The sequence below is a fragment of the Lepisosteus platostomus genome, chromosome 15 (assembly GCF_059453375.1).
Source record: "Lepisosteus platostomus isolate fLepPlt1 chromosome 15, fLepPlt1.hap1, whole genome shotgun sequence".
Lineage (NCBI taxonomy): Eukaryota > Metazoa > Chordata > Actinopteri > Semionotiformes > Lepisosteidae > Lepisosteus > Lepisosteus platostomus.
Window position 1 is genome coordinate 19678567 of NC_142625.1, and position 25279 is coordinate 19703845.

General features: G+C 37.3%; 1 protein-coding gene across 1 annotated transcript in view; it reads right to left on the reverse strand.

Moving 5' to 3' along the window:
- Positions 1–25279, reverse strand: part of cdh4 (cadherin 4, type 1, R-cadherin (retinal)) — a 382227-nt gene that overhangs the window by 94110 nt on the left and 262838 nt on the right. Inside the window, exon 5 of the mRNA XM_088608237.1 lies at positions 12131–12307. Coding sequence (XP_088464363.1) covers positions 12131–12307 — 177 coding nt within the window. The remainder of the gene's footprint in view (positions 1–12130; positions 12308–25279) is intronic.

Consider the following 25279-nt stretch of genomic DNA (forward strand, 5'->3'; position numbering starts at 1 on the left):
TTATCAGCTGAAGCAAAGCCCCAATGGTCAGACTGAGGTGAAAGCACAGACTAATTTTGCAACCCCAATCGATTTTGCAACAAGAGGTTGTGCCTTCATGAACTGGACTGTCAGACTATTGCAACATTTACTGGCTTAAATCAAATAATTCAGAGATAATGACCCTACACAACAATTAGTATTGAAAATCAGAACCCATGACAGCCTGGGTCAGTCAATTTTCTCACAGTAACAGTGATCCAATGAGGCTGTCATCATAAAGTCCATGCGTGACCCCAACTTTGCTCATGCATAGCTCTGTAGCTCTGTACTCTGCTATTATAACCCACAAGTTCATTTTATATGCTATAAAGCTAGTTCACCTTTCACATCAGTGCCCACATATTACTATAGACTTCCAACCTTTTTTAGATTGCTTAAGTGTGATGTTATCCAAGGCACATTCCCCAAACAACATTAAAAGGATTTAAATTTGCAAAGAATTCTTTCAGAAAAAAGGTTCTTGTCTTTTGAGATTTTTTTATATGTCGGCATGTATTATTTATGGACAGGTCTTAAAAATTGATTCGAACAATTTACAAATTATAGGGATATAATCCTGCATGCTACAACACTGCCTGGTATAATACTGCTATAATCACCATCAAGGCCAGACATAATTCGCTTTCTCTAAATATGAAACCCATTTGTAGATGTTGTACATGGCATTACCAAAAAGAACAGGAATCCAGTATTTCTTTTAGCACTTCACATAGATCAGAATGAATACCTTGGAGGGGCGAAAGATGTATAGCGTTTTTGGCTGCCCAAACCTCACCTCACTTTTGTAAGGATTGAGCCAGGAAATTTGCAGGAAGAGCATGGATTGGACTGTTGGGAAAGAATGAGAGAGAGATAGGTACAGGAAGGTCCTGGGTGCGAGATGAGGATCCAACCTTCTGTTATAAATCCATAAACCATACATAGCATTCTTAGGAGTAGTGTTTTTGGTAAGGAGAGTCTTTGGATGACACTTCGATGGCTCCAGTTAGGCAAGATTCCACCCTTTATGACTGTTTAAAAGATATAAAAGTCACATCACCGGATTCATGGTGCAAAAGGTTTTATTGCGCACCACATTATTAGGTCCATAGCGGGTACTACTCTACATGAGTAAATCCAAATATATTTTGCAATCTGAGTTTCTACCACCATGCTTTATTTAGCTTAACGATTCATCTTGGTTGTCTGTTGTGTCATCTGTATTTGTCTGCTTGTTTTCAACTGCCAGGTTCAGTGTTTATTCATAGATACAGCAGTGATGACCGCAGCCATGGCAGGGTGCCCTAATAAGAGACTGTTGCAGCGTGAACTTAATCAGTTTCTGGGGGTTTCCACACTAATTCATGACAAGAAACACTATACCTTCAGCCAGGATCACAGCCAGAAGGGTTTTGAATGTCTTCAACAGAACACCGGTAGCTCTGGCTCCAAAAGAAATGCATCAAGTAAAGAAACCCAGCCATGTCCATCTAGTTGCTCTTTCAATATGTCTGGCTCAGTCCTAGTCCTACTTGGCCCCATAACAAGTGCATTCTGTGAAGCTGAAATAGGGTGACCATATTTTGGTTTTTAAAACAGAGGCTGGAGGGGGGGGGGGGATAATCGGCACTCGACACATGCCCCCAAAGTAATGAATCTTTATTACTTTTTCTAATCAAAAAATCTTTTTAAACTCTCTAGTTTTTGTTAAACTTCTTAGTAAACTTTTAACAGTTGCATGGTTGCAATTTCTCTTCCATAATGGCAAACAAGGAAAAAAAACAAAAATACTGTATAGCCCTATTTTAAACAAAGTTTTTTTTATTTTTAACAAAACAAAAGTCTTAACATCTGAGGAAAAAAATGAAGACATCATAACTTAGGAGAAGTCCTCATTGGTTGCAAAAGAGATCAATTTTAATTAAACATTTTGAAATATAATGAAACAAGTTAAACATTGTAATTTCTCATGGCCATAAAAACAGCTACACACACACAAAGACCCTTTTCAAGCTACACTGCATTTAAGTTCAAAACATCTACCAGTAATGCATGGAATCAACATAAATATGTAGGCCTATGTTTGTTTACACAGTCTGAGTAATCAGCAAAACAAAATCCAAGACAATCCAGACTAAATAAATCCCCGTCAGACCAATATTTTAGGTCTCAAAAAGAGGATATGTCTGGGAAAAAGAGGATGTCTGGTCATCCTAGCTGAAACTGACCTACAGGATTTGACAAGGAGCAAATCAGTAACAATTAGGACTAACATAAGAAGAAAGGTCAACAACAGCAGATTTCTTGTTGTTGAATCTTCCCATCAGCAAAAAGAGCTTTGATCATTTTAACTTATTTGCCTTGGGTTTGAGCATCCCTGTTGTCCAGACTGTTGTAATTCTATAATATTACTAATACAGCATAGCATACTTCAGATAAAAATTTAATGACAAATTCAAGAAACTACTTTCAGAGTCTTTCCTTTTGGTCTTGTACTTACTGATGAGCCAGTCCAACATGGCTTTTGAAGCCAACTATATTATGTGCTTAATGTCTGAAAGACATGACTTGAAGTTAAATAATTAACAACAGACAAGGTTTTTTTCATGTTATTACTGGTGCATTAGTCTAAGAATTACTCATTGCAATGTCTTCTGTAATCACTTCCACCACACAAGGGGATAATTGAAATGATGGCAGTTTTCCCTTATTTATGTTTACTTGAAAAGATTCTGCTAAACTGATGCATATCAAATAGTAAAGTATACAGATTGTTATTTCATTGTTTTCTAGACGGCTACTATTTCAGCCTTTGAAAACCCCCAAATGCTTTACATTTCACCTTGGGGGAAAACAGGCACATTGCTTGATTAGAATATCATGTTTTTAAATGTCATGATTTATCACAAAGCATATTCTTGTTTAATCCATTCTAGTTATATGCCCAAGGTCTATTTTTGTCTTTCTATTTTTTATCCTTTTGGAATATTTTCTACAATTATTGTGCTTTTATTCCAGTTCACTCATGTTGCTGGGAGATGTGTAAGCATAATGAAGAAAGGGGGCACGGGTTTTTCATCTGCTTTGGCTCATTAGAAATAATTTCGCAGCGAGAGAGAAAAGCCAGTGTTACTAATGGCCTAAGACTAATGATGAACTCCCACTTCAGAGGCTTAAACTAGATGACAACTTTTGAGGATCACATTCTTTTGCATTTTTAAATCTATAATATTTTTAATGTGCTTATTTTTTCTCTGTCTCTGTCACACAGAAGCCTCTCTAAGGAAACTTCATATTTCACCAAATAGTTTACTTTTCCCCATAAACAACTTCTCATCTCCCATTAAAGGGCACACTCCTGCCCTTGACCAAATTGTAATGCATTTGTTTTTTGGAGATTTACTGTTCTATTTAGACATTCCCAGATTCTGAAATACTCACAACCTGTATTATGTTGAATGTCTGAGGTTACAGATTAAAACATACTGTAATAAACCACTATGATCAAAGAAAACTCAAATATTGAAAGAATGTTGGTTAGTTAGTACACATTCATGTTTTCAAACATACAGTAAATTGTAACTTTGCTTTGGAAATAGGAAAACGATGTAACAAGAATGTAAAGGTCGCAAAACCTAGTGTAACTTTTGTCCTTCATTATACTTTTAGTAGTTATTAAAAGTTATAAACTAAATTAAGTTATAACATTTAGGTCATACTACAAAAAAAGATACCTTCATAAATAACTAGTTATAGAAAGCTGAATGAGTAATGAAATTTGATTAATGAACAATGAGAAAAACAATGTTTGCTATTATTTGTAAGTGCAATTTATTATTAATAATTAAATGCAATTTTATTAGTGTGTAAATGTACAGTTTATTATTGTGCACTTTTTGAAACTAAATTAAAGCTATTTATGCAGGCATACATAAATAAAAAGACAGTATCACCTACAGTATAAGACTCTGCATAGTTTTGCACCTCAGTACCTGTCTGAGGTACTATCACCCTACTCCCCACCTCGCGACCTTCGCTCTTCTGATTCTGGTCTCCTAGCTGTCTCCCAGGCCTGTTTACACTCTATGTGTTAGCTCTGGAGCTCTATCCTCAAGGATATCAGAGAGTCACCTTCTTTAAACTCCTTCAAATCCAGACTCAAAACCTTCTTTAGAAGAGCCCTTACTTAACTGATTCTGTTCTTTACCCCTCTGCTCCCACTAACTTTAGTACCACCATCTACTGTCTCCTCTAACTGTGTATTGTCATCATGCATATCTTGTGTATTTTTGTTTCTGTAATTCTGTAAAGCACTTTGAGAAGTCACCTTTAAAGATGCTATATAAAATAGATTATTATTATTATTCAATTATATTCACTTTAAAAAAATACTTTTACAGTGATTATTAGTATATTCAACCAGATATTTGCTATCATTTCTGTCCATTAAGAGAACAAATACTATCCACCACACACTGACCAAGTGTAGTGTAATATTTGGTGTGCCGCTTGTAAACTTTGAGAATTGCCCTGCACCTCCTATTACCCATTTTCCTTTGTGTGAAGAGGATTATTACACATAAAAGCTTTGTTCAGACACTCTCCCATCAGGGAGGGAGAGAAAGCATTTTCAATGAAACATGAAGAGACAGTTCACCTCCAGGACACAGCGTAGCAGTTACATAATCCCTTTGTTAGTCCCTTGTGGCTCCTGTGGCCAGCTTCTTCAAGGTGTGACCTAAAAACACTGTCTCCAAACAACTGCCATCACATTGACTGTCACTGTTCTATTTTAGGGTCTCTCTCTCCCTCTATCTCTTTCTGTCCTTCTCTGTGCCACTGCAGGAGTGAACAACTCAGTCCTATCAGGACACCTTCCTTTTAATACAAGAGGAAATGGTTATATTGGCCAGTAAACTAAATGCTTTAATAAATAAAGAAAGTTAAAGGAAGGCTGTGGTTTTAGATTTGCAGTTCTAAATGTATTTTGTAATATTAATTCCTTTGAAATTACGCTTAGAATAATGCCTTATGCAATTTGACACTGAAGGAATTTTTCATATATATACACAGTATATATGTTCTAGATGTGTATAGTAATAGCTAACGACCCAAACACTCTGATCCATTCTTTAGTGTAACTCAATTATCTACAATTTGTAGATGTAAGAAAAGAGGCTGCATATACAGTAGATTCTATCCACAAAAGCATATTTCCAAACTTGATGGAGCAAGAAAGGCACAAAGTTGATGTAAAGAACATGATTTCATGTTCAACATTTGGGGCAGCATGGTGGCTCAGTGGTTAGCATTTCTACTGTACCTCACAATGTTGGGGTTCTAGGTTCGATTCCAGACCTGGGGTGCTACAGTATTTGCACAACGTACTGTATGTATGTTTTTCCTTGTGTTCATGTGGGTTTCCTCCCATAAACCAAAGACAGACTGTACTGGTAGGTTAATTGACTTCTGGGGAAATTGTCCATAGTGTGACTGTGTGTGCAAACAAAAAAGGAAATATGCACACAATGATGGCACTTATACATAAAGGAAAAAGTGCCTAATTAAAAAGCTTTCTAAAGTAAGATAGTAGTTAATCAGGAATTGTTATTGATCTTAGCAACACTGTGACCTTCAGCTCTCCCCCTTGACTAATATTTTCCTTTATAAGATTTCACTGCATTCTGCTTTTTATAACATGTTATAACAATAACACTTATAACATCAATTTCAATGGACATTTAAAAAAAATAAAAAGAAATTTTAAAGGGGCCTTTTTTTAATTTCTAACCTGGGAAGACTAGAAAAGAGGAAATTGTTATTGCACAGTTATTGGCACAGTCTGACCTTTAAAGCTTGCTTAGTTCAACAGTCAGTTTAAATCCTTCTTTATAAATGTGAGGTGAAAACGAAGAATGGGATTTAGACAATACAAAAAAACAGTATGGAGTAAACACAACTGGATATATTTGGAAAGCAGAGAAAGAAAATGCTTTAACATTAAAACAGCTGAAACAACTGCAATCTGTCAAATTACAGAAGGTCTTATGAATGTGTGAACAAGAAGGCAAGAATTCACACCTGGAATGCAGTTAAACTAATTTCACATTAGATTAAAGCAATGGTAACTCACCAAGTCCAGACTGAGTTCCAGACATAACTTACTGAACCATTTCCCCTTCAACACTACGCTTAGGTTTTCGTTTATAGAGAAAATATTGCCACAAAAGTAATATAAAAACAGAAAGATTTTTTTTTTTATTTTGGTAAAAACATAGCAAACTAATGTAGATCCTATCCTGATTTTTTATTGATAAAAAAGGGATGTAAAGCAATCAAGAGAGAAGTCCTAAGGCAGCAAAATATGCCTGCCAGGAATGAGACTATCCCAGCAACCCTAATTATGATTTTTTTTTTCATTTCCCTTTTTGCTTAAAATTATTACAGCTCTCATAAAATTTAACAAAGCAGTCCAATTCACATAAAATGCATAAGTAATATGTTTTATCACATATATTTATCCATCCCTTCCTGGCTAAAATGCCCTTTGTCCAATAGAATTTAACTTTATTTAAACAGAAATAGAAAAATTATTCCACTGAATTTTGTAGGCATCTTGGAACATTATAATCTTGAGCTTTTTAATGGGCGCAGTTCCTGGAGTCATGAGAAGGAAATTAACTTTAAATAGTCTTGCTCCCAGGAGTCTGCAGTTCTGTGGCTTATGTGTCAAGTCCGTTTCAATCAATACGAGACAACGTGCTTGCTTTGGTTTTGATTATCTTAAAATAAAACAGAGTGAGCATATAAAAACACCCAGCACACATGAAACACAAATTCCTTTTGTTTGCAGTTCATTCTGAGAACCATGGTTCTAACATGGTCCGTGCTTAAACACATGTCACACCAGGAATGCTGGAGAGGGATAAAATAACGGATTTAGCCACATGATCTTGGCAGAAAGCTAGGAGATAGCTGCCAAACTGGTCTATTAGGCCTACTGGGAAGATGACAGATCCAGAAGCTTGAGGAACTCTATCAGCGACAAACACAGTTACAGTATTTGCTCTAATCCATCAATTTGGTTCTATGGTTGTGTGTCTATGCTCGATGAACTGCACTACGAAAACTATAAGCATTAGCCATTCTTTTTTCTCCCCTTTAGGTTCTCCCCCAAGACAGTCATTGGAATATTTGATTTATTGATATCATCTTCAATTACATTACATTTAAAATTGCATTGAGGAAAATACCACATGTGATTTTGCAGTGAAAGATTTTTCACATTCTAAATATTTACATAGTTTTATGAAATTGCAATGTTAAAAGAAATAAACACACACAGAACTGTCACAATTTTATTGGCAAGCAGTGATAGCTGAGGAGGAAACCCTGTTTTATTGCATAAATGTTTAGTTCTGTACAGAATTCTAAAACTCTGTCCATCTACTGCAGGGTGGTTTCTCTTTGTGGCAAACTTGGCTTGCACTAAAGCATTAGGAAAAGGCGATTTCAGTAATCTCTTAACATAAGCTTCTGCTGTACAAATCAGTGTGAAGGAGTGCTTTCTAAAGCTTGAACTATCAATGCCACAGGATGTTCCTCCAAGACTCAACTGGTGAAATGGTGATAAGAACTTCTATTGAAACGGCAGACCACCCAAACACCTGTTCACTGAAGAAAAGCAACATGATTGCCATTTCATCTTCCCCCATCTGAACCACAGGAAAGTCTCAGAAGTTTCTTTCCAGGATCTGTGTTTTGATCATGCTGTTCTTTGTTGCATGTAAAGCACATAAAACCTTTGGCTTACCTATTTTTTATAATCCCAGCAGTTGATATTATGCATTGAAAATGCAGTTTCATAGCAACAAATAGTCAGCAATGCAGAACACTATGCATAGAATCAATAAGTACATTATAGCACCCTGTTAGACAGTGCTCACTTGTGCCTCCACAGATGTTACATGTTTGGAGCCTATTGGACAGTGTCATACTTTTAATCCCATTTGACCTTCTTAGAATGTCCCACAGCTCACCAGTAGATTACTGTATATTGTACCTCCTGAGAAAAGCTTTGGTATTACATCTGATATAAGACACAATAATACAGTAATACAAAACAGCATGTTAAAAAGTAATAAACAGATAACATGCTTGCAGTAATGTTAATATCATGATCATTGCTGTTTCATGATTGTGGCTACATCTCCTGTAAAGAAAATGACATTTTTCTTGATATTTTACAATTAGTATGCAATAAAATAAGGCATTCATCATGATGCAAACTTTTAGATTCATGCCCCGTTTTAGAAAGGTTTTTTATTTAGTTTGATCACTACTTCTGCAACACAGTGTAAGATGAAATTGCTACAAGACATCACTCTACTGGATTCACAAGCATACACAGACACAGCGCAGCAGGAACTCTTTTGGCACAGTGTGTTTGGTGCTTTTCAGGGCTTGTGTAAATTGGGTACTGGGAGGCGGAATTAAAATCTGGAGTGTACGCTCATGTACTACAATGCTAATCAAAGTCATGACTAGGATTAATGAGACTGACACCTTTTTATTGCAGAGGTTGCTGTAGAAGTTACAGGAAAAGAGTGCTATGGCTTTCATAGCAACAGATGGTTGCATTGTACAACAATGAAACTCCCTCAGTTAGATATTGGTCTTTTGGTAAAGTAGGTCTGGTGCTTGTCTGGGCTGTGTGGATCAGATCATTCTAAGATAGTCTGAATCTTGAATTTGACTGCCCACAGTACACTTATGGCATATTTCTAGGTTACTGTAGCTTGTTTGTGGTCCCTGTTATACTCCAAGGTAAACCTTGAAGAAATCCAGAGAAAATGGCAATCTGAGAAACAAACTAGGAGATCCTGGGATCTGTTTGTATGGCAAACATTATTTTAATAATCAGTAATTTTGAGAAGTAAAAGGCTTTAAGGCAAACCCTTTACTTTGCAAAGTAACATATGGATAAGCCACATCTGTTTTGATGGTAACGGTCCACTATGGTTTGACTTTTAACTCATCAGTACAGGACTTAGATTTACCTGTTTTATTAAAACAATTCCTTAAATAAAGCCAAATTTGAAGAACTAATGCTCCCTCTGTGCATAAATTGTTTAGGTCCACTTCACATTTGAACATAATACTTGTTCAGCTGTTTGTTTGTACCATTAGAAATTGCAAAAACAAAAGGAGATTCATGTTTTTAGGAATGGTTGGACAGCTGCTCATGGCTTACATTCTCAGCTGCTGAACTTGAATCTTATTGAGCTGATACATTATACACCAGTATTGTGGCACTGTGAAAGAGCAAAAAATGGCTGAAATTTCACCTACACCTACCTACTGCATAAAATATACTGAGGAACATGACAACAAAATAGTGAAAACAGTGATGTTCTAAACTAAAATATAGCTTTGTCAATAGAAAAAGTGATTAACAAGTTTAGAAACTCCACAATTTAGAAAAAGGATATTGTAACAGGGCAGTTTTTTTGACAAAAGAAGCTTAGAAATTAATAAGCTTACATTCTCAATTTATCCTCCAGATATATGATAAGATCACACACAGATTATGTTAAGAAACAAAAAAATGGAAAACATTTGCTGGTAATGTTTCAAAACACTTAGGAGGGCAACTAGAAATGGCTGTCTGTTTATTGCCAATGAATACAGCTGCAGGCCAGCTCCACAAGGAGTCTTTGGCTCATGTTGTCACTTCACCAGCTATTGTTCGGCTTTTCTGATGACGATGCTCCTCATTTAGCTGCGTGCTGCAGGTGTCTGCGTTTGTTGAAAGGATTCTCAGCTAATTTGTACTGTATATCAATATGCACAACAACTTTGTATAGCAGTCTACAGTATGTTAGCTCTGAATAAACAAAGACACTTGAATTCCTGAACATTTCTGGGGGGTAGCTGGGTGGGAGAGGGACGACATGAGTGGGTCTTTTTTTGTCACCAAGCAAACATCAACAATTCACTGATAGATACTGTAAGAGGTGTAAAGAGCAATTTACAATTTATGCAGCCTTTAAAAAATTAAAAATTGATGCTTTGCTAGTTGACTGTGGGTAAAAAGAGAGACCACTGTTTTAATCTTTCTGTCTTTCTCTTCATTCTTTTGTTCGTAAAGACTGTTGCAAGTGGCAGAACTGAACTCATTTTTCATGAGAAATTTCCACTTAAAACCTTGAACAGATATTAAGGATGTATCATAATACCATTTGAAAAATCTGGAGGTCTGTAGTAAAGTTAATGTGTGAAGAGGCTTTGTTAATGTTACCTTTTCCTGAAGCTATGATGTGTCCTATATGGGTGCTGTGTCCACCTTAATTCACTTGCCAGACATGAGGCATGGAGCCCAACATAACGGCCATTACATCAACAGTAGAGATCTCCTGTTGACACGAGGTAGCGCCATCTCTGAGATGTCATTCAGTATTCCACAGGATGACAGAACACCCCATTACCGTGCGTATTGGCTTCACAGGTCATTAAACAAGGTAAGTAGCAACGTGTCGCACAGCAGTGCACAGTGAGTAATGGTGTCACAGTCTCTTACGTCTAAAGTTTCTTTACTGTTGAGAGATGTTCAAAAAACATGAGCACCTCTGTTTTACTTGTAGAGTATTTTGAAATGTGATTCCATTAAAATGCAACTAGTTAGAACTTGCCTGGTGTAAACTGAATGGGCCATCATTTTTCTCATTTACAAAAGTTGCTTTGAAATATGTTCTTGTTATCATGAATCACATTAGATAAATGAAAGAGTTCATTTGAGAAATTTGCAGCCTACAAAAATGCTTTCTCTGCAGACATTTACTCTGTTAACAACGGCATTTGTTAACAATTATGATTTTACCTTTGACTGAAGTACCGATATTCCAGTCATATTTAACATGTCATTGTTGAGGACAAAATAACCTTTCTGTTTTGTGCATATAAAATTAATACAGTACTGCAGTATATAGCGTACATTACCCTACAGACTCCAGAGACAAAAGGGTAAACTAAGGATTCAGACAAGACAGAATGATCATAAATCCTTAATGCAGTAGTCCTGAATATACAGTATGTACAGTAAACCACCTCTTTGTATTTGTATTTAGAGCGGAAAAAAGTGGATTATATTTGTTTCCCACTAAACTTCTATAAAATCTACAGATTTTCTTCAGTCTCGGGTTTCATGTGACCCCAACAGATGAAAGCTACCACATGGGAACTGCAAAAATGGGAGAGCAGCCAGTTCTTTAAATATCCTTCTTACTTGATAGCAAACGGAAAAGTTTTTTTTTTCTTTTTTTGTTTCCTTTTCCACAAGATTCTTTTAAGTTGCTCTACTGGTTGTTCCCCAGGGATGGCAAAGAAAAAAAATGCACTTCTGCACAATTTAAACCAAAGGCAAAAGCTGAAAAGGGCTTGTAAACAGCGAAAAAAGCTGATTGTTTGGTACTGTAAAAGGGTATTGCTAAGCCAATAAGAATTTCTGTTCTGAACAATGCTTTTATAAACTTACCGATAGGACTGAATTAGTTTCTGAAGTTTCTAAAGACTTCCTGACAATTAAATTTATTTTGGTCATTTGTGATGGGATTCTGTTAAAATTCAGTCTTTGGCTGTTCGCCAGTGTCACTGGAATTACCTACAGATAAATGGTGCAGTAGTCAAACACTGTTCAGTACATAATCACAAAGCTCTGGTAAAAATAATGAAGACAAAAATAAGAAGTCAAAGCTTCACTCATTTTCCTTGTAGGCATTTCTACACACTGTTGAGAGCTATTGCAATTTTGATAATTGTGTGAAAATCAATATGAGTATTGATCAGACATTTGAAGATTGTCCTTTGAGCTATTCCAAAAACAGAAGTAAAATGAAAAAAATATTAATGCTACTGATAACAATAAATAATAAAGAATAAATATCGTGTACATTTAGGTGTACCCAGTACAGAGTAGCAAAAAGAAACATATGTATGTATTTATAAAATCCTTTAAAACTGAATTATTTATTATTTTCCAATAAATGTTTTTTTTAAGTTCCATGAGGCTTAATTAAAGAAAAGAGCTTGGTGATTTTCTTTTCACACTTACTCTGACGAGCATCTGGGGGAACGGCCCTCTGGAATTTTCTGGCACATTGATTGGCGGGATGACCCAATCGCGTTTCCGTCGTCTCAACCCATTAGAGCTCAGCTGTTGTTTCCAAGGAAACAGGGTTACGCTCAGCTGAGGATCTGACTCTGGGGGTGTATTCTCTTTCCCTATTAGCTGTGAAGAAAGCGAGAAAGTAAAACAAACATTAGGCAATTCCTCATCCAAAGACTTCCACTTCCAAAGCACATAATGGGAAAGAATTTCCTACTCTTATGAGGAAATGCTAAAATGACTAGACAAAGCTCAATAAAAAACAAGAACTCTATAAGAACTCTAAATGGGTGTGGTAGACATACTGTAGTAAGAACAGTAGTTTCAGCTGACCGGCCACTAGAGGCAGCTGAAGCATATATTGTTTGTATATAGGTTTGCACGAGGTGTATTGTCTGTTTAATTAGGTAATTAGTGAAGGTCTGAGAGCCACATTTTCACACGGGGTTAATTTAGACTAGTTGATATATAAAGGGACTCAGGAAGGTAGCTGGGGCTGGAATGATTCACAAGTGTATGTTGAAGGGAAGTTAGCTGAATAATGTCTCCTAGTACAATAATTTTTTTTTTGATAGCTTTCAATGTACAGTGACTTATAAGCCTGCCAGAAAGCTTTAATTAATGGAAGACCACACACAAGCTACAGACCTAAATATGTGGTCATAATGCCTGTTTTGAGTTTGTCCTGATGACTTTCTAACTCCGATAAGACACCAAAAATCGTGGTATGCCAACATATGATTCACTCAGAGAAGTTCATAAGACAAAAAAGAATTTGCATGCTTAGAAATACATGGTGCATTGATACAAAATTACATGCGTATTACATGCACATTCTCTCTTCTTCTGCACCATATAGCCTGATGGATAATATTGTGATGGTCAGGGATTGCTGTCTCACAAAAGAATATTGTTTAATACACTCAACAAAATCTCAAAGAACAATACTGTTATGTCACAATTCTGTGACATAATGTGTGCAGAAACAATAGAGAAGGCAAAGCAATGCTGAGGGTTAAAAAAAAATAGAGTCCAAGTATTGAAAAGAAATGATACAAGCAATACATTGTATTGAAAAAATATAATGAAAAAAAATGTATTCAGAGCAGAAAACATTTTGCTGGACAATAAAACAGGAGATATCCAGATACAGAAAGCTGGCACTGCAAGTGTTAAGCATGGAAGAAGGATGAAATTCAATATTATCACACTCCAGGACAAATGCTGAACATTCAGCTCAAAACACATTCTCCAATTTTTAAAATCCTTTTCTGCTAGCTGATCTCGGCAAGCAGTCTCAATAATAATTCAATACATCTTGGGGAATTTCATAGTCTGTTAGAGGCTATGCAATTTAGAATAGGTTAAATACTTTGCAGGATCTGGGATGAAGATGATTTAGATCTAACATCTTCTCCCAGAGGGCTGCTGAATCATTTGTTTTCATGTTTTCTTTTGTCAAAAGGCAGAAAATGAATACGAATTATGTTGAGCTAAATAGGTGAACTGGAGATGGAATCCCAATATGATAATCTGTCAGAGAGCTATATAAAGGAAATCAGCTCATTAATTCTCAGTGTTATGCAAGAGGAGCCAATCACCATATATTTACATATAAAGAAGGCCTGTCTTAATACCCTTTCCATTTTTTAAAACTTTTTTCTACACTTCCTTGCAGCTAGTTAAGGAAAGGCAGACCAGTAAAAATCAGGGAACAAGAAAACTTAAGGCAAACAAATTATCATTATATATGAAAACTGGCCTTCTCCATGGTAATCCATGCTAAATCATGCTTTGATCTTTCTAGGCTTGATTACTGTAATGTAGTGCTTGCTGGCATATCCACATATGTTCTTAACAAGTTGCAGCATGCCCAGAGTCAGCTGATATTGGATCTAAAATGGAAGTTCTTAACTAAAGTTTGGGAAGGATAACAACAAACAAAGCCAGTTTCTTCCAGCTGTTTTAAACCATAATCATTACTAAATATCTCTACAGTATTTCTCACACAAGTGCCTCTTTTTGCATTTTTGTTGCATGCCTCTCCTTCATCACATTTCCACCTTTTGCACCTACAGTACCCCTTGATTAAACTGTGTCTCTGAATGGGGCTGTGAGCTTCCTTGTCCTGTGGCCAGTAGGCTGCCCCTTAACCACACAGGTTAAGCCAAAACTTTAAAGAACTCAACAAATATTCACAAACATTTAATACTTGGATGCTGTTACTCCTAGTGAACTAAAACTAAAATGCATGAGCATAGACAGTATCTCCTGTTTTAGCTTCCTGGTACTGACTCCCTGTGGATTTCAGAATAAAAGTTACAGTACTGCTGCTTGTTTTTAAGGGATTGAGAGGTTTTGCTCCTGACTACAGTACATCAGTGAACTGCAAAGCTCTGTAAAACTACATGTCTTTTGTGCTTTTTAGACTCTGGCATGCTTTGTTGAATAATCCCCTAGCCCATATCAGATCTAACAACTAAATCAGCATTTTTAAATGGTTTTATTTATTTTTTTAATTAAAACTCTCTTTTATATACTGAGTTTTAATTCAGTTTCATTTCCTGTTTTAATTTGTGTGTGCTTGTATGTATTGTTTTTGCTCTTGTCTTACTCTAAAGCACCTTGGAATAGTATACCATGGAATGCCATATATAAAATAAAATGATTACTACCGGCAACAATGACAGCACACTATGCATACTAGATTCTAGGTAACAACATTCCATGCTTTGAATGACTTGTAGCTTGTTGGGTTGGAAGGCTTTGCCAAATGTTTCCTCATTTTATTCCACAGGTTTTCAGTTTTTTTCAAGGTTATGTGCTGGAAAACAAGCTAGCAGATTGAGCTGAGATACTAAACCCATTTGAGATCATGTTCACCTATCATGGTCTCATGCTGTCATCCATAAAGAGGAAGTTCAGATGATAGTATCCATGAAGTGGATTGATCACAAGATTGATGATGTTGTCAAGATAGTACTGGCCCATGACCATACCCTACACAATAATAAGCTCTGGTTTAAGGTCACTAGACACTCTTTTCTTCATGAATATATAGCCACTAACATGTCTATCTTTCTCTAGGAGTTTGATATGAGTTTACATTTAATAAAAACTCCTCCATGCCAAGTTTTGGCCATCTCGAATTGGCTTTCATTCTTGAACAAATCTTCCAAATCAATTACAACCAACACAGTGAAATATCTACAGTACTACAGTCTTATCTATGCCGGTTATTCTGTACCTGCTTGCTCTAAAAATGAGTTTTGAGTACTATTTTGAGAACTACCTGGCAGCCCCCCCTACACCCAACTTGGAGAAAACAACACACGCAGATGTGGTTCTCTGACACACCTATATCCAAAAGGATACCTGCTATGCTTGATTTCTGTATTGCACAAAGTCCATATGCTCTTCCTTCGGTTACTGTAGAATGTCAAACAAACTATGTACAAGCTAACATATTGATGAAAGCATGCTGTAGATTGTCAACATGTGGGACTCAACAGATGCAAGCATAACCGGATAAAACGTATACTGAAATATTTTGTTTTATGCAGGGAGGGGGTGTTCTTTAGGTCTGACCATAGGGGTTGATTGCTCCAGTTCATACACCGTATCTGTTAATTCAACCAAATAGGAGAGGCAGGGGAACAGATGTGCTCCCTGTTAAAATTACTTATGCTCTAGCTGCTCTCCTAGGGAAATATTGCCTATAACTACCTGTACCATGGTCTCTGTGGATTTGTGGAAATGGTATACAGGCCTTTCTTTGATGGGTGGCAAGCTGCATTAATGAGAAGTCCAAATGGATCAGGATTGTTGCCAGTCTGCACCAAAGTGGGGTTTAAACATCCTCTGGCACTGAACAGCAATGAAATCACAGAATTTATCTTCAAATACCTGAAACATTAATCTATTCTGGTATTATTAAGTATATTTTTTATCAAATAAAAAAAATATTATAATTATAATATCTGGTTTATGCCATCATTTTTTAAATGATTGGATAAAGCTGTGCTCTACCTGATACAATTCTACCAAAAATTACATTCTCTAAAGGATTCTTCATTTGCACATTTCTGACATCTGTTGTTGTTGATTTGAACAGGGAGTCAAACTAAGCATTCAAAAGACTAAGAGCCATGCACTTGTGTCTGCTTATCTAGATATGAGCAATCCTCAGCAGTTAGTAGCTGTTAAGCTGTGAGCTTCTGAAAGTGGTTATAAAATCTTTGTTTTCTAAATCTTCCTTCTTCTACAAATATTGTAAATATTTTAATGACATTTCACTTTCCTCTGCTATGGTGTGTTTCAGCATTATTTTATTGTAGGAACAGGAAAATCTTCATTAAAGAAAATAAAATTAAATGTTCCTAATACTTGACATTACTGATAGTGTTGATGCTTAACAGCTCTTTGTTCCCAGACGAGACTTTTCTTAAAACCTAAATCATCCCTGTGTAATTTCATTGCAAACTATACCCTGGTGTCCCAATCAGAGATTTACTGCAAATTATGTCTTATTCATCAGGAATATAAAATAAGACATAATTATATGATAGTTCAGGTGGGTAGCTGAGTCATCATGCATAGGCTGCAAAGGAACAAGTAATAGGTAATAGGTTTATCCTATGCTGAAAAGAGAAGAAAAAACACAATGTTTCGAATGTGGAGCTTTCTTCTCTTTTCAGCATGACATAAACCTTGTCACGCCCTCTACAGCTAGAGGGCGCTCCTACTCTGTCCTGTTCCTAGTTTCCCTGTGCTTTGTTTGTCCTTCCAGTTCGTATTTGTTTGGGTCTATATATTTCCAGGTCACCCTTTCCTCCTCGCTCAGCATTGAGGGTTCGGATGTCTTGAAACCTGCCTAGTATCAGGTCATCTTCTCCGGAGCCTGAGAGCATAGGTTTCTACCTGACATCGCTTGACGTCCTGAGCCCGGTCTAACCTCCGTTTTGTTGCTACGTATAGGGTCTTTTTTGCTCCCCTGACCATTCCATGGCATGCCCTTTCCGACATCCATGAAAGAATGCTGAGCCATACTTTGACCCTGCAAGTGGCGCTTTTTGTTTTCCCACATTGCTTTGGGCCTTTTTATTTCCAGTTCTCCTATTCTAATCACGAGTTGCCACTCCCGACATCCGTGGCTGTGAGTGAGTAATTCAGCAGTATGCCTTCCCGACATCTGCGTACGAATACCTGGCTTTCCTCGGGTTGTCACTCCTGGCATCCATGACAGCATGTTGAGCTTTTTTTTTCTCCTATTCTTGTTATGGGATGCCACTTCTGACTTCCGTGTCTGTGAGCGGGTCATTCAGCGGTATGCCTTCCAGACATCCACGTACAAATACCTGGCTTTCCACGGGAAGTCACTCCCGGCATCTGTGACAGAATGTTGAACTTATTTTTTGCCCCGTGTGCAGTGTTTTTCTATTTTTTGCACCTGGGTTTGTTTTTACTTTTTACTCTTGGTGTTTGGTTTTCTAATTTCCTGGTTTCTGTGTTTCCTGGTCTATCTGACCCCTGTTTCCCTGGACTCTTGGTTCCTATCTGTTTTGAGCCTTTCTCGTGTGGTTTATTGCGCTGGTCTCTGAGGTTTATTTTTGTTGCGCCTGCTTTTTTACGTGTTTTGTCTGTTTTATTGTGACGCTCCCCCGAGCCCTGCCCAGTCCCCCCTTCCTCTACTCAATAAAGGTTTTTACCCTGGAGGAGGGGGTGGACTCCCCCGTGGACTCCCAGAGGTTTCCTTTCAGTTAATTGAGGTTTTTCCTCCCCCCAGTGCTGTGCAGCTCATTTGTTTTTTGGGCGTCGGGAGCTGCCCGTAAAGGGGGGGATACTGTCATGCCCTTTACAGCTAGAGGGCACTGTCCTGTTCCTAGTTTCCCTGTGCTTTGCTTGTCCTTCCGGTTTGTCTTTGATGGGTCTATATATTTCTGGGTCACCCTTCCCTCCTCACTTTGGGGGTTCAGATGTCTTGAGACCCGTCTAGCACCATGTCTTCTCCTCCGCAGCCTGGGGGCATAGGTTTCTACCTGACATCGTCTGACCTCCTGAGCCGGGGCTAACCCACTTTTTTGCCGCTACGCATAGGGTGTTTTTTGCTCTCCTGGCCTTTCCACGGCATGTCCTTTCTGAGATCCATGACAAACCTATTACTTGTTCCATCATTATATGGTGTTATGCAAATGTTTTTTCATGACTATTTAAAAATATAAAACAGGTTTTATGTCTGCCACAGTGAGGCAAGCTAGCTGTGACGTGGCAGTTAGTTATTTCACCATTATCCCATCTCTCTACGCTGTTTGCCACAGAAACCATTCACTTAGAGACTTGAAGCACCTGGAGATGATTTCCAACCATATGCTTTCCAGGTACAAACACGGTAATTATGGATGAAGAGCAGGAATAACATTTTAAAAATAGAAATATGACTAAAATTAAAAAGGTAAACCAGAAAAACAGTAGCTATATGTACCCTGAAAACGGCAACATAAAGTCCACCAATTTTCTCAATGTATTACTCCCTCCCAACAGCCCCCACCCCTTCATAGTCAGATCAGGAATCAGTGACTGTGAAATAATACCACCCTTCAGCTCTTACTACACTCCACAGCAACCAGTCAAGCCAGCTGGCTCCATTCCCCTCCCAGCAAAGCAGTCTTTGATATTAGTCAGCCTTTAGCTACATAGACATCTGGAAGTTATTATTCAACAGAGCATAGCGTAAAACCCATCTCCATAATAAAATAACATATTGTGTTTAGTTCCATTTGCTGTAGAATCCCCTTACTATGTAAATCATATTAATTTCTGGTAAGAGACACTTTCTACCAATAAAACATCCTTCCCACTTCTTATCTCCTTTCCTTCGCTTTATATACATACTTCGATGAACACGAGTTGTCCCTGTTTCATGTACCTTAACTGCTGATTTGGAACAGTCCGTCCAAACTCTGACATATGAAAGGGCAAAATCCTGTTTGGAAAGCAGCATGACATAGCTTTATAACACTTGAATGATTTTTAAATTGTTTTAACAGTTTTTAGAGTTTCCTTTCCTGTAGAAAATATAGAAGAAATGCAGCTCACAAAATGGTTTGAGGTATTTCTTTGTAACTGCAGAAGAAAGAAAGCAAGGATTGCACCTGCTTGTATGCTGATTTTACCTGAGCAAGACATTCAGCAAGATGAATGATGGTGCCAAAGAGGTGTGCTGAGCTCGCAGTCTTAAAAATAAAAAGAACTCTTTCCACACAGGAAGATGAGTTACAGAACAAGCCTTCCTACTGAAAATCAACATTCCCAGCTGGGGCTTTTGCATGTGGGAGCCTGACTTTACTCAGGAGAATAACTCTTCTCTCTGCACCCTTTCAATCAACATATTTCTTTCAGAACGATACAATAAATTACAATTCAATAACAAAAGCAAATTCATTTTGTAGAAGCTCAGTTTATTTATCCTTTTGGTTTTAGTGTAAAACAGTGTAAAAGGCCACCTATAATTCACATTTTTACTGGAAATAATAAAATATAATAATAAAATATAATAAAACCTGTTTTCATCTAATAATAGAATAAACATGTTATGTGTTTCTCAGATTATTTTCCTTTTTTTATTATTCCTGTTTAATTTTTGGGGGGGAACAAAAGTTACTGTATGAGTATGGCCTAAAAGGTTTGGGCTCAAACTGTATCATATCACAAACTGTAAACAATTTTTATGGCATTAAAATAATTTAGGAATTAAAAGAATCCTGGAGTGCCTTGCAAAAGTAGACAGACCCTTCCAATGTCTCCTTTTGTGACAATAAAAAATGATGTATAATTTTTTAATTAAAAAACTGAAATATGAAATAAGAATTTAGTCCCATTAAATGGTGTTTATTTAACAGAAGTTTGGAAGTTGGTCAAATTGTAATGTCTTTCGGTATTGTCGGAGATCAACATTTTTTTGCACCCAGCATTATCACAGCATTACGTTTATCTCATTCACCCCATAAAAGTCACTTCATATACAAAAAACAAGCAGCTCTGCTGTGCCAAATGCCCTTTTCTTTAAAGTTTCCTGACATCATCAACTCTCCAAACAAGTGTGCCTACTTAATCTCACTTTTCCTTCCCCTTTTCTCTTCTAATCTTGACTGCTTCACTCTTGTCCTCCTTGCACATATTCTCTAGTCGAGCATCCAGCCCATCATACATTTGGCCTCAGTCCATATTTGTTGTTTTGTCTCTCTCCTTCTACCAGCCCTTCTTTTCGCTGTCCCATTGGGAGCCTTCTTGGTTGCTAACTCCCTCTCCGTCCCGTAGTTGTGAATGCACAGCGTCAGTGTGCGCTGGATCCAGGTCTGCTTTTTCTGAGCCTTCGCTGTACCTGATACCCGCACCCCAGTTTCAGCCCTGGTTATAATGGATTGGGCTTCCTCCTGCTGTTTACTCCCCCCACTCCCCAGTTGTTGTACAACTGGTGTGGTGTCAGCCCTTGACTCTTTCCCCTCTAAAAACTTCCTCCCACAACCTTGGCTAATCTTTACTCTTCTTTTCTACTTGAAATATGTTCTCATCTAGTTCTACCAAACATCAATAAGTGATAGTTCACTACCCATTCCTTCCTACTTCCACATCAGACTACTTTTCCTAGTCACTTCCACTGCCCACTACAGAATTCCAAGCTCAAGCTTGGTCACTGTTAATTCTAGTGTTGCAACCTGTTCGCTGACTTGTGTTCCTTCACCTGCACCTCATGCTCTTTTCATTCACTTCCTTCTGCATCAGTGTTCCTCCAAATATTACATTTCTGAATCTACTCTGCAACAAGCTGACAACAAGCACACATACTTCTCATCTGTGCCATTCTACACGTACATTCTCTTCATTTCCTGCAAAACGTTTCAATCAAACCAATTTGTTCTTAGCCCAGGTTTCAGAATACGTGTTAATATTTTAGGAATATTTTGAAGTCAGGGGGTGTGGGGGTTGTAGCAGGGCTGATCTTTAGTTAGCGTTGTCATTTCCTCAGCCAGGCAAATTAACTGCAGCGATTTAGGTACTGTATGCTATCACTCAATACCCTTTTTCTTCCATCTCAGCTTTGTAGCTCTTTGAAAGTTTTTGTTGGCTGCACAGCGACATCCCTCATTAGTTTCCTCCTTGCCCAGCTGCTGAGTTAGAAGGGATGGCCTGATCTAGGCAATATCTGGTAGTACTATGTACCTTCCATTTCTTCATGATTGAGTAGACTGTGCTCACGGTGCTATTCAGAGACTTCAATATTTTCTGTACTCTTCACCTGATCTGTGCTTTTTATCCTGACTATTTCTGACATGCTTTGAAACCTCCTTAGTGTACATGGTTAAGCATTTTCTCTACTTTCACTACCTGATCAAGAAACCTAATAAAGACAAGTGTTTTTATTCTCAAATCATGTAAAGTACTATTATTGAACACAGATAGATGTCACTACACTAATTTTATGGTTCATTAAGGTAATTTTATGCACTTAAATTAATTAAGGTTTTGAATATTTATGCACATTTTTCCATTTTTTCATATTTTCTATTTTTGCTTTCTTTTTGTTTTGTTCTGAATGCAATACATTTTTAGTATAACAATTATTAATTGCTACTTCAAATCAGCAATGGCGGCAACAAAATGTGTAACCTGTGCAAGGATCTGAATACTTTTGCAAGGTACAGTATTGCATAGAAAATCCTAAATTACATAACACAGCTAAATATTACAATGCCACACTTTAAAGAATTGTATAGTAATAACGTTATACAGCCTAACGTAAAACATCTTGAGCATTACATCTGTTATTGTGTTACATTTCAGACAGATCAAATCCAACCTCAGTGTACTTCTTTAGCATGTTACAGAAAAATAAGACAATGCAACACTACAGTATGTCAAAGACAACACTTGCTTGGTTCAGGAAACAATTTCCTGTTGAGAGTACCTGCTGGGATAATGAAATCGACCTGGCGGGTGAGACTGGAGTTATTCATTGCTACTGGCAGCCCATTGTTGTAATTAAGGCGAAAATCTTAAAGAAAAGGCATGAACAAAGGATTTAACACACCCCCGCGGTGCTTTTCCCATGTGAGACACGAACAACTCCTTAATTGTCAAAAGTTTTAGTTTACAACATTAGAAAGTCAGAATTAATTTTGGAACCCACAACACATGTTTTTGTATCAATAAATGAATGCAGAACCCACAATTTTTGTGAATGGTGAATTTGTGCCAATCACAACTCACAAAAGCCAAAAAGAAAAAGTCATAAAACAAAATTAATCAAATTTAATAGGTACTCTTTTCAATGTAGATAAAAGTTGCTGGTAGTGTAAAACACTGCAGGTCGAGATACTGTACAGTATATTCAAGGGTGTCTATTTAAGGTTTAATACCCAGTATGCCACTAATAAAGATGAAAATGTGAAATTGGTAATTTGGGACCAACTGGATGCTTGAGAGAGAAGGTTTGGTAGAAAAAGCTGCCAGTGTGTGCTGCAGACTTAATTAGATGACTCCCATGGCTCTGTGCAGAAGAAGATGGGGTGCTAGCAATCTGCATGTTGAGGACAATAAAATGTCTACTGCCCTTTCTCAGAATATAACAAAAAGTGAAGTTGGAATCTTCCAAGGCCAAAGCTTTGTGCTTTAGTTGCAAAACATCAATGATAATGTCCTTAAAAGGTAAACTGCTGGTTAAAAAGGAAATAAATTAAGTAAAATAAGTTGCCCACTCCATTTTCCACTTTAAAATCAAATATATAAAGCACTAGTGCATGATAAAAACGTCATTGCCAGTGCAATGCAAATCAAAGCAGCGTGAAATCAATTCAGGGTATTTTTAGATTCCCACCTGTGCTGCATGATAGCTTAAGTAAATAAATTATAGCACTTTCTGTAACGGCGATGTAACTCCCACTTTATCAAGTTTAGACACAAACCATTTTAAGGAAAAAAAATTTACAGACACCCTGACTTTGTAATATCAGTGAATAACTGGGAAAATCATCCATCCATTATCAGAAACAGTTTATTCCTAGTAAAGGTCATGTCAACCCCAACCCATCTCAGAACGCATGGGACACATGGTAAAATCAGTCCATCATAGGGTGCACACACACAAGCCAAAAGGACCCCATAAACCCTGAGGTTGCATTAATGGTGATGTAGGGGGGTGTTAGCATGATGAATGCCTTTCAAATGACGAACAAATTTCTGGATTAGGACAAACTGAACACAATAAATCTCTTAGGAAACCATATCATGGGAAGCATTACTTTTCTTAATTTTGTCGAAAACTCTTAAATGAATAATGTTTTCTGGAAAACATATACTGTATTTCTGTTGTCATTTTGAAATGTCAAAAGAATTATCATTGTGTATTGCTGGAAAACTAGAGCAGCACTTGGCACCAAAAAGAGTCATTGATAAAGCTCGGTGCTTGCCTGACAAATCAGGGTTAGACAAAATAGATTTTCAAAATGGTGTATTCCACAAGATAGGAAAATACGTTAAAAGGTTAATCTACCACCTCCAAGGAGCCAGTGCTCCACTGGAAAAGAGGTAGGAGCTCTCTGCTGGATACAGCAACTGCAGCTGATGGTTCAGGCTGAAGGAATGCTGTTAAGGTTAAGGAAAAGGAAAAACTGCATCAGACAGTTGGTTACAGATCAAAGTAGGGAGGGCCAGTGTTGGTCCTGGGTTGGCCTGGTGTCACAGTCAGCTACAAGATTCCCTGTAGTTCAGGTGGTTAATGTGAATAGGTAGTCCTACACCACACTTAAGGAGTATATAACACTTTCGATGGTAGCAGTGGAACACCACCACGATGAAAGGTAATAGTAATGTTTTCAGTCAAATCCAGTGTGTTTGGTAACTGTAAACTGGTACGTCTTGAAATCAGAAATGATAGCAGGTGTTGACAAAGCACAATAGTTATAGATAGATATATACTCTATTGATCCTGTGAGAGAAATTGCTGATAACTAAAATTGCAGTTTTATGTATCCCAAAACTAGGCAATACCTCTGGACATGGAGATATTAGGGATGTCTTACCTACAGTACCTGTGCAAATTCAACATTGTACATACTGTATAATATGTGGCTGTAGTGCCCAGGCACCCACACTCCATGGTAGAGATTTACCATATTTTTTCAGATTTAAAAGTTACAAAAATTCTCTTGGGAGAAGGAGTCATTTGGAAGGAGATCAGGGTATTGTACCCTCTAACTGACAAACTGTTTGGATCACTTATCAATCGACAAGAAGAAAAGGCTTGTGAGGGGCTAATTAGGCCTGTATACTATGGAATAAAGAAGTGCCTACCCATGTAGAGGACCACAGTAACTTACCAGGATTGAAGGAGTCTTTGCTCTAACAAGGGAGGAAATTACTCAGAATTCCCTGAGAGAACAGGAACTGGGAAGACTTGCTGAGGTGTATCGGACATAATATGATAACACCAATACTAAAGCTGCACAGGACCAGGAGGTATTGCAAAGATTTTATCAAACTAAAGTTTCCAAAATTGATGTGTGGCCTATGACCCGAGATAAAGACAAATACCTAACTACTGTGGGTTTGATTTAATATAATGACAAATTCCTTTCACAGATCAGTCAAAGGAGAAAACAGTGTTTAGAACTCCCACAAGGCTCTATCATTATACAATACTCCCTTCTGGTTTGCACACAGTACCTGCTATATTCCCCAGATGTACTGTATGGATAAAATTCTTTCTTGCACTTGAGCTTGCTTAAATGAGATAATAATTTTCAGTGAGATTTGGGAGACACAGTGTTACACATTAAACACTGGGATGCCAGGTTGTTGATTAACCCAGAGAAGAGTTGCATAGCATACCTGCAAACGAATTACAGTATCTGGGATAAGTGAGTGGTAGGAGTTAAAACTCACTAAGGTAGCAGGTATTAAAAACTGAGCTCATCTAAAAACACATTAAAAACAGAGAAGAGCATTTTAATAAATACATTCCACCTAAATAGATCTGGCTATTTAATCCCAAATAATACTCCAATATAATAATACCATAATTTAATAAAACACTAATTG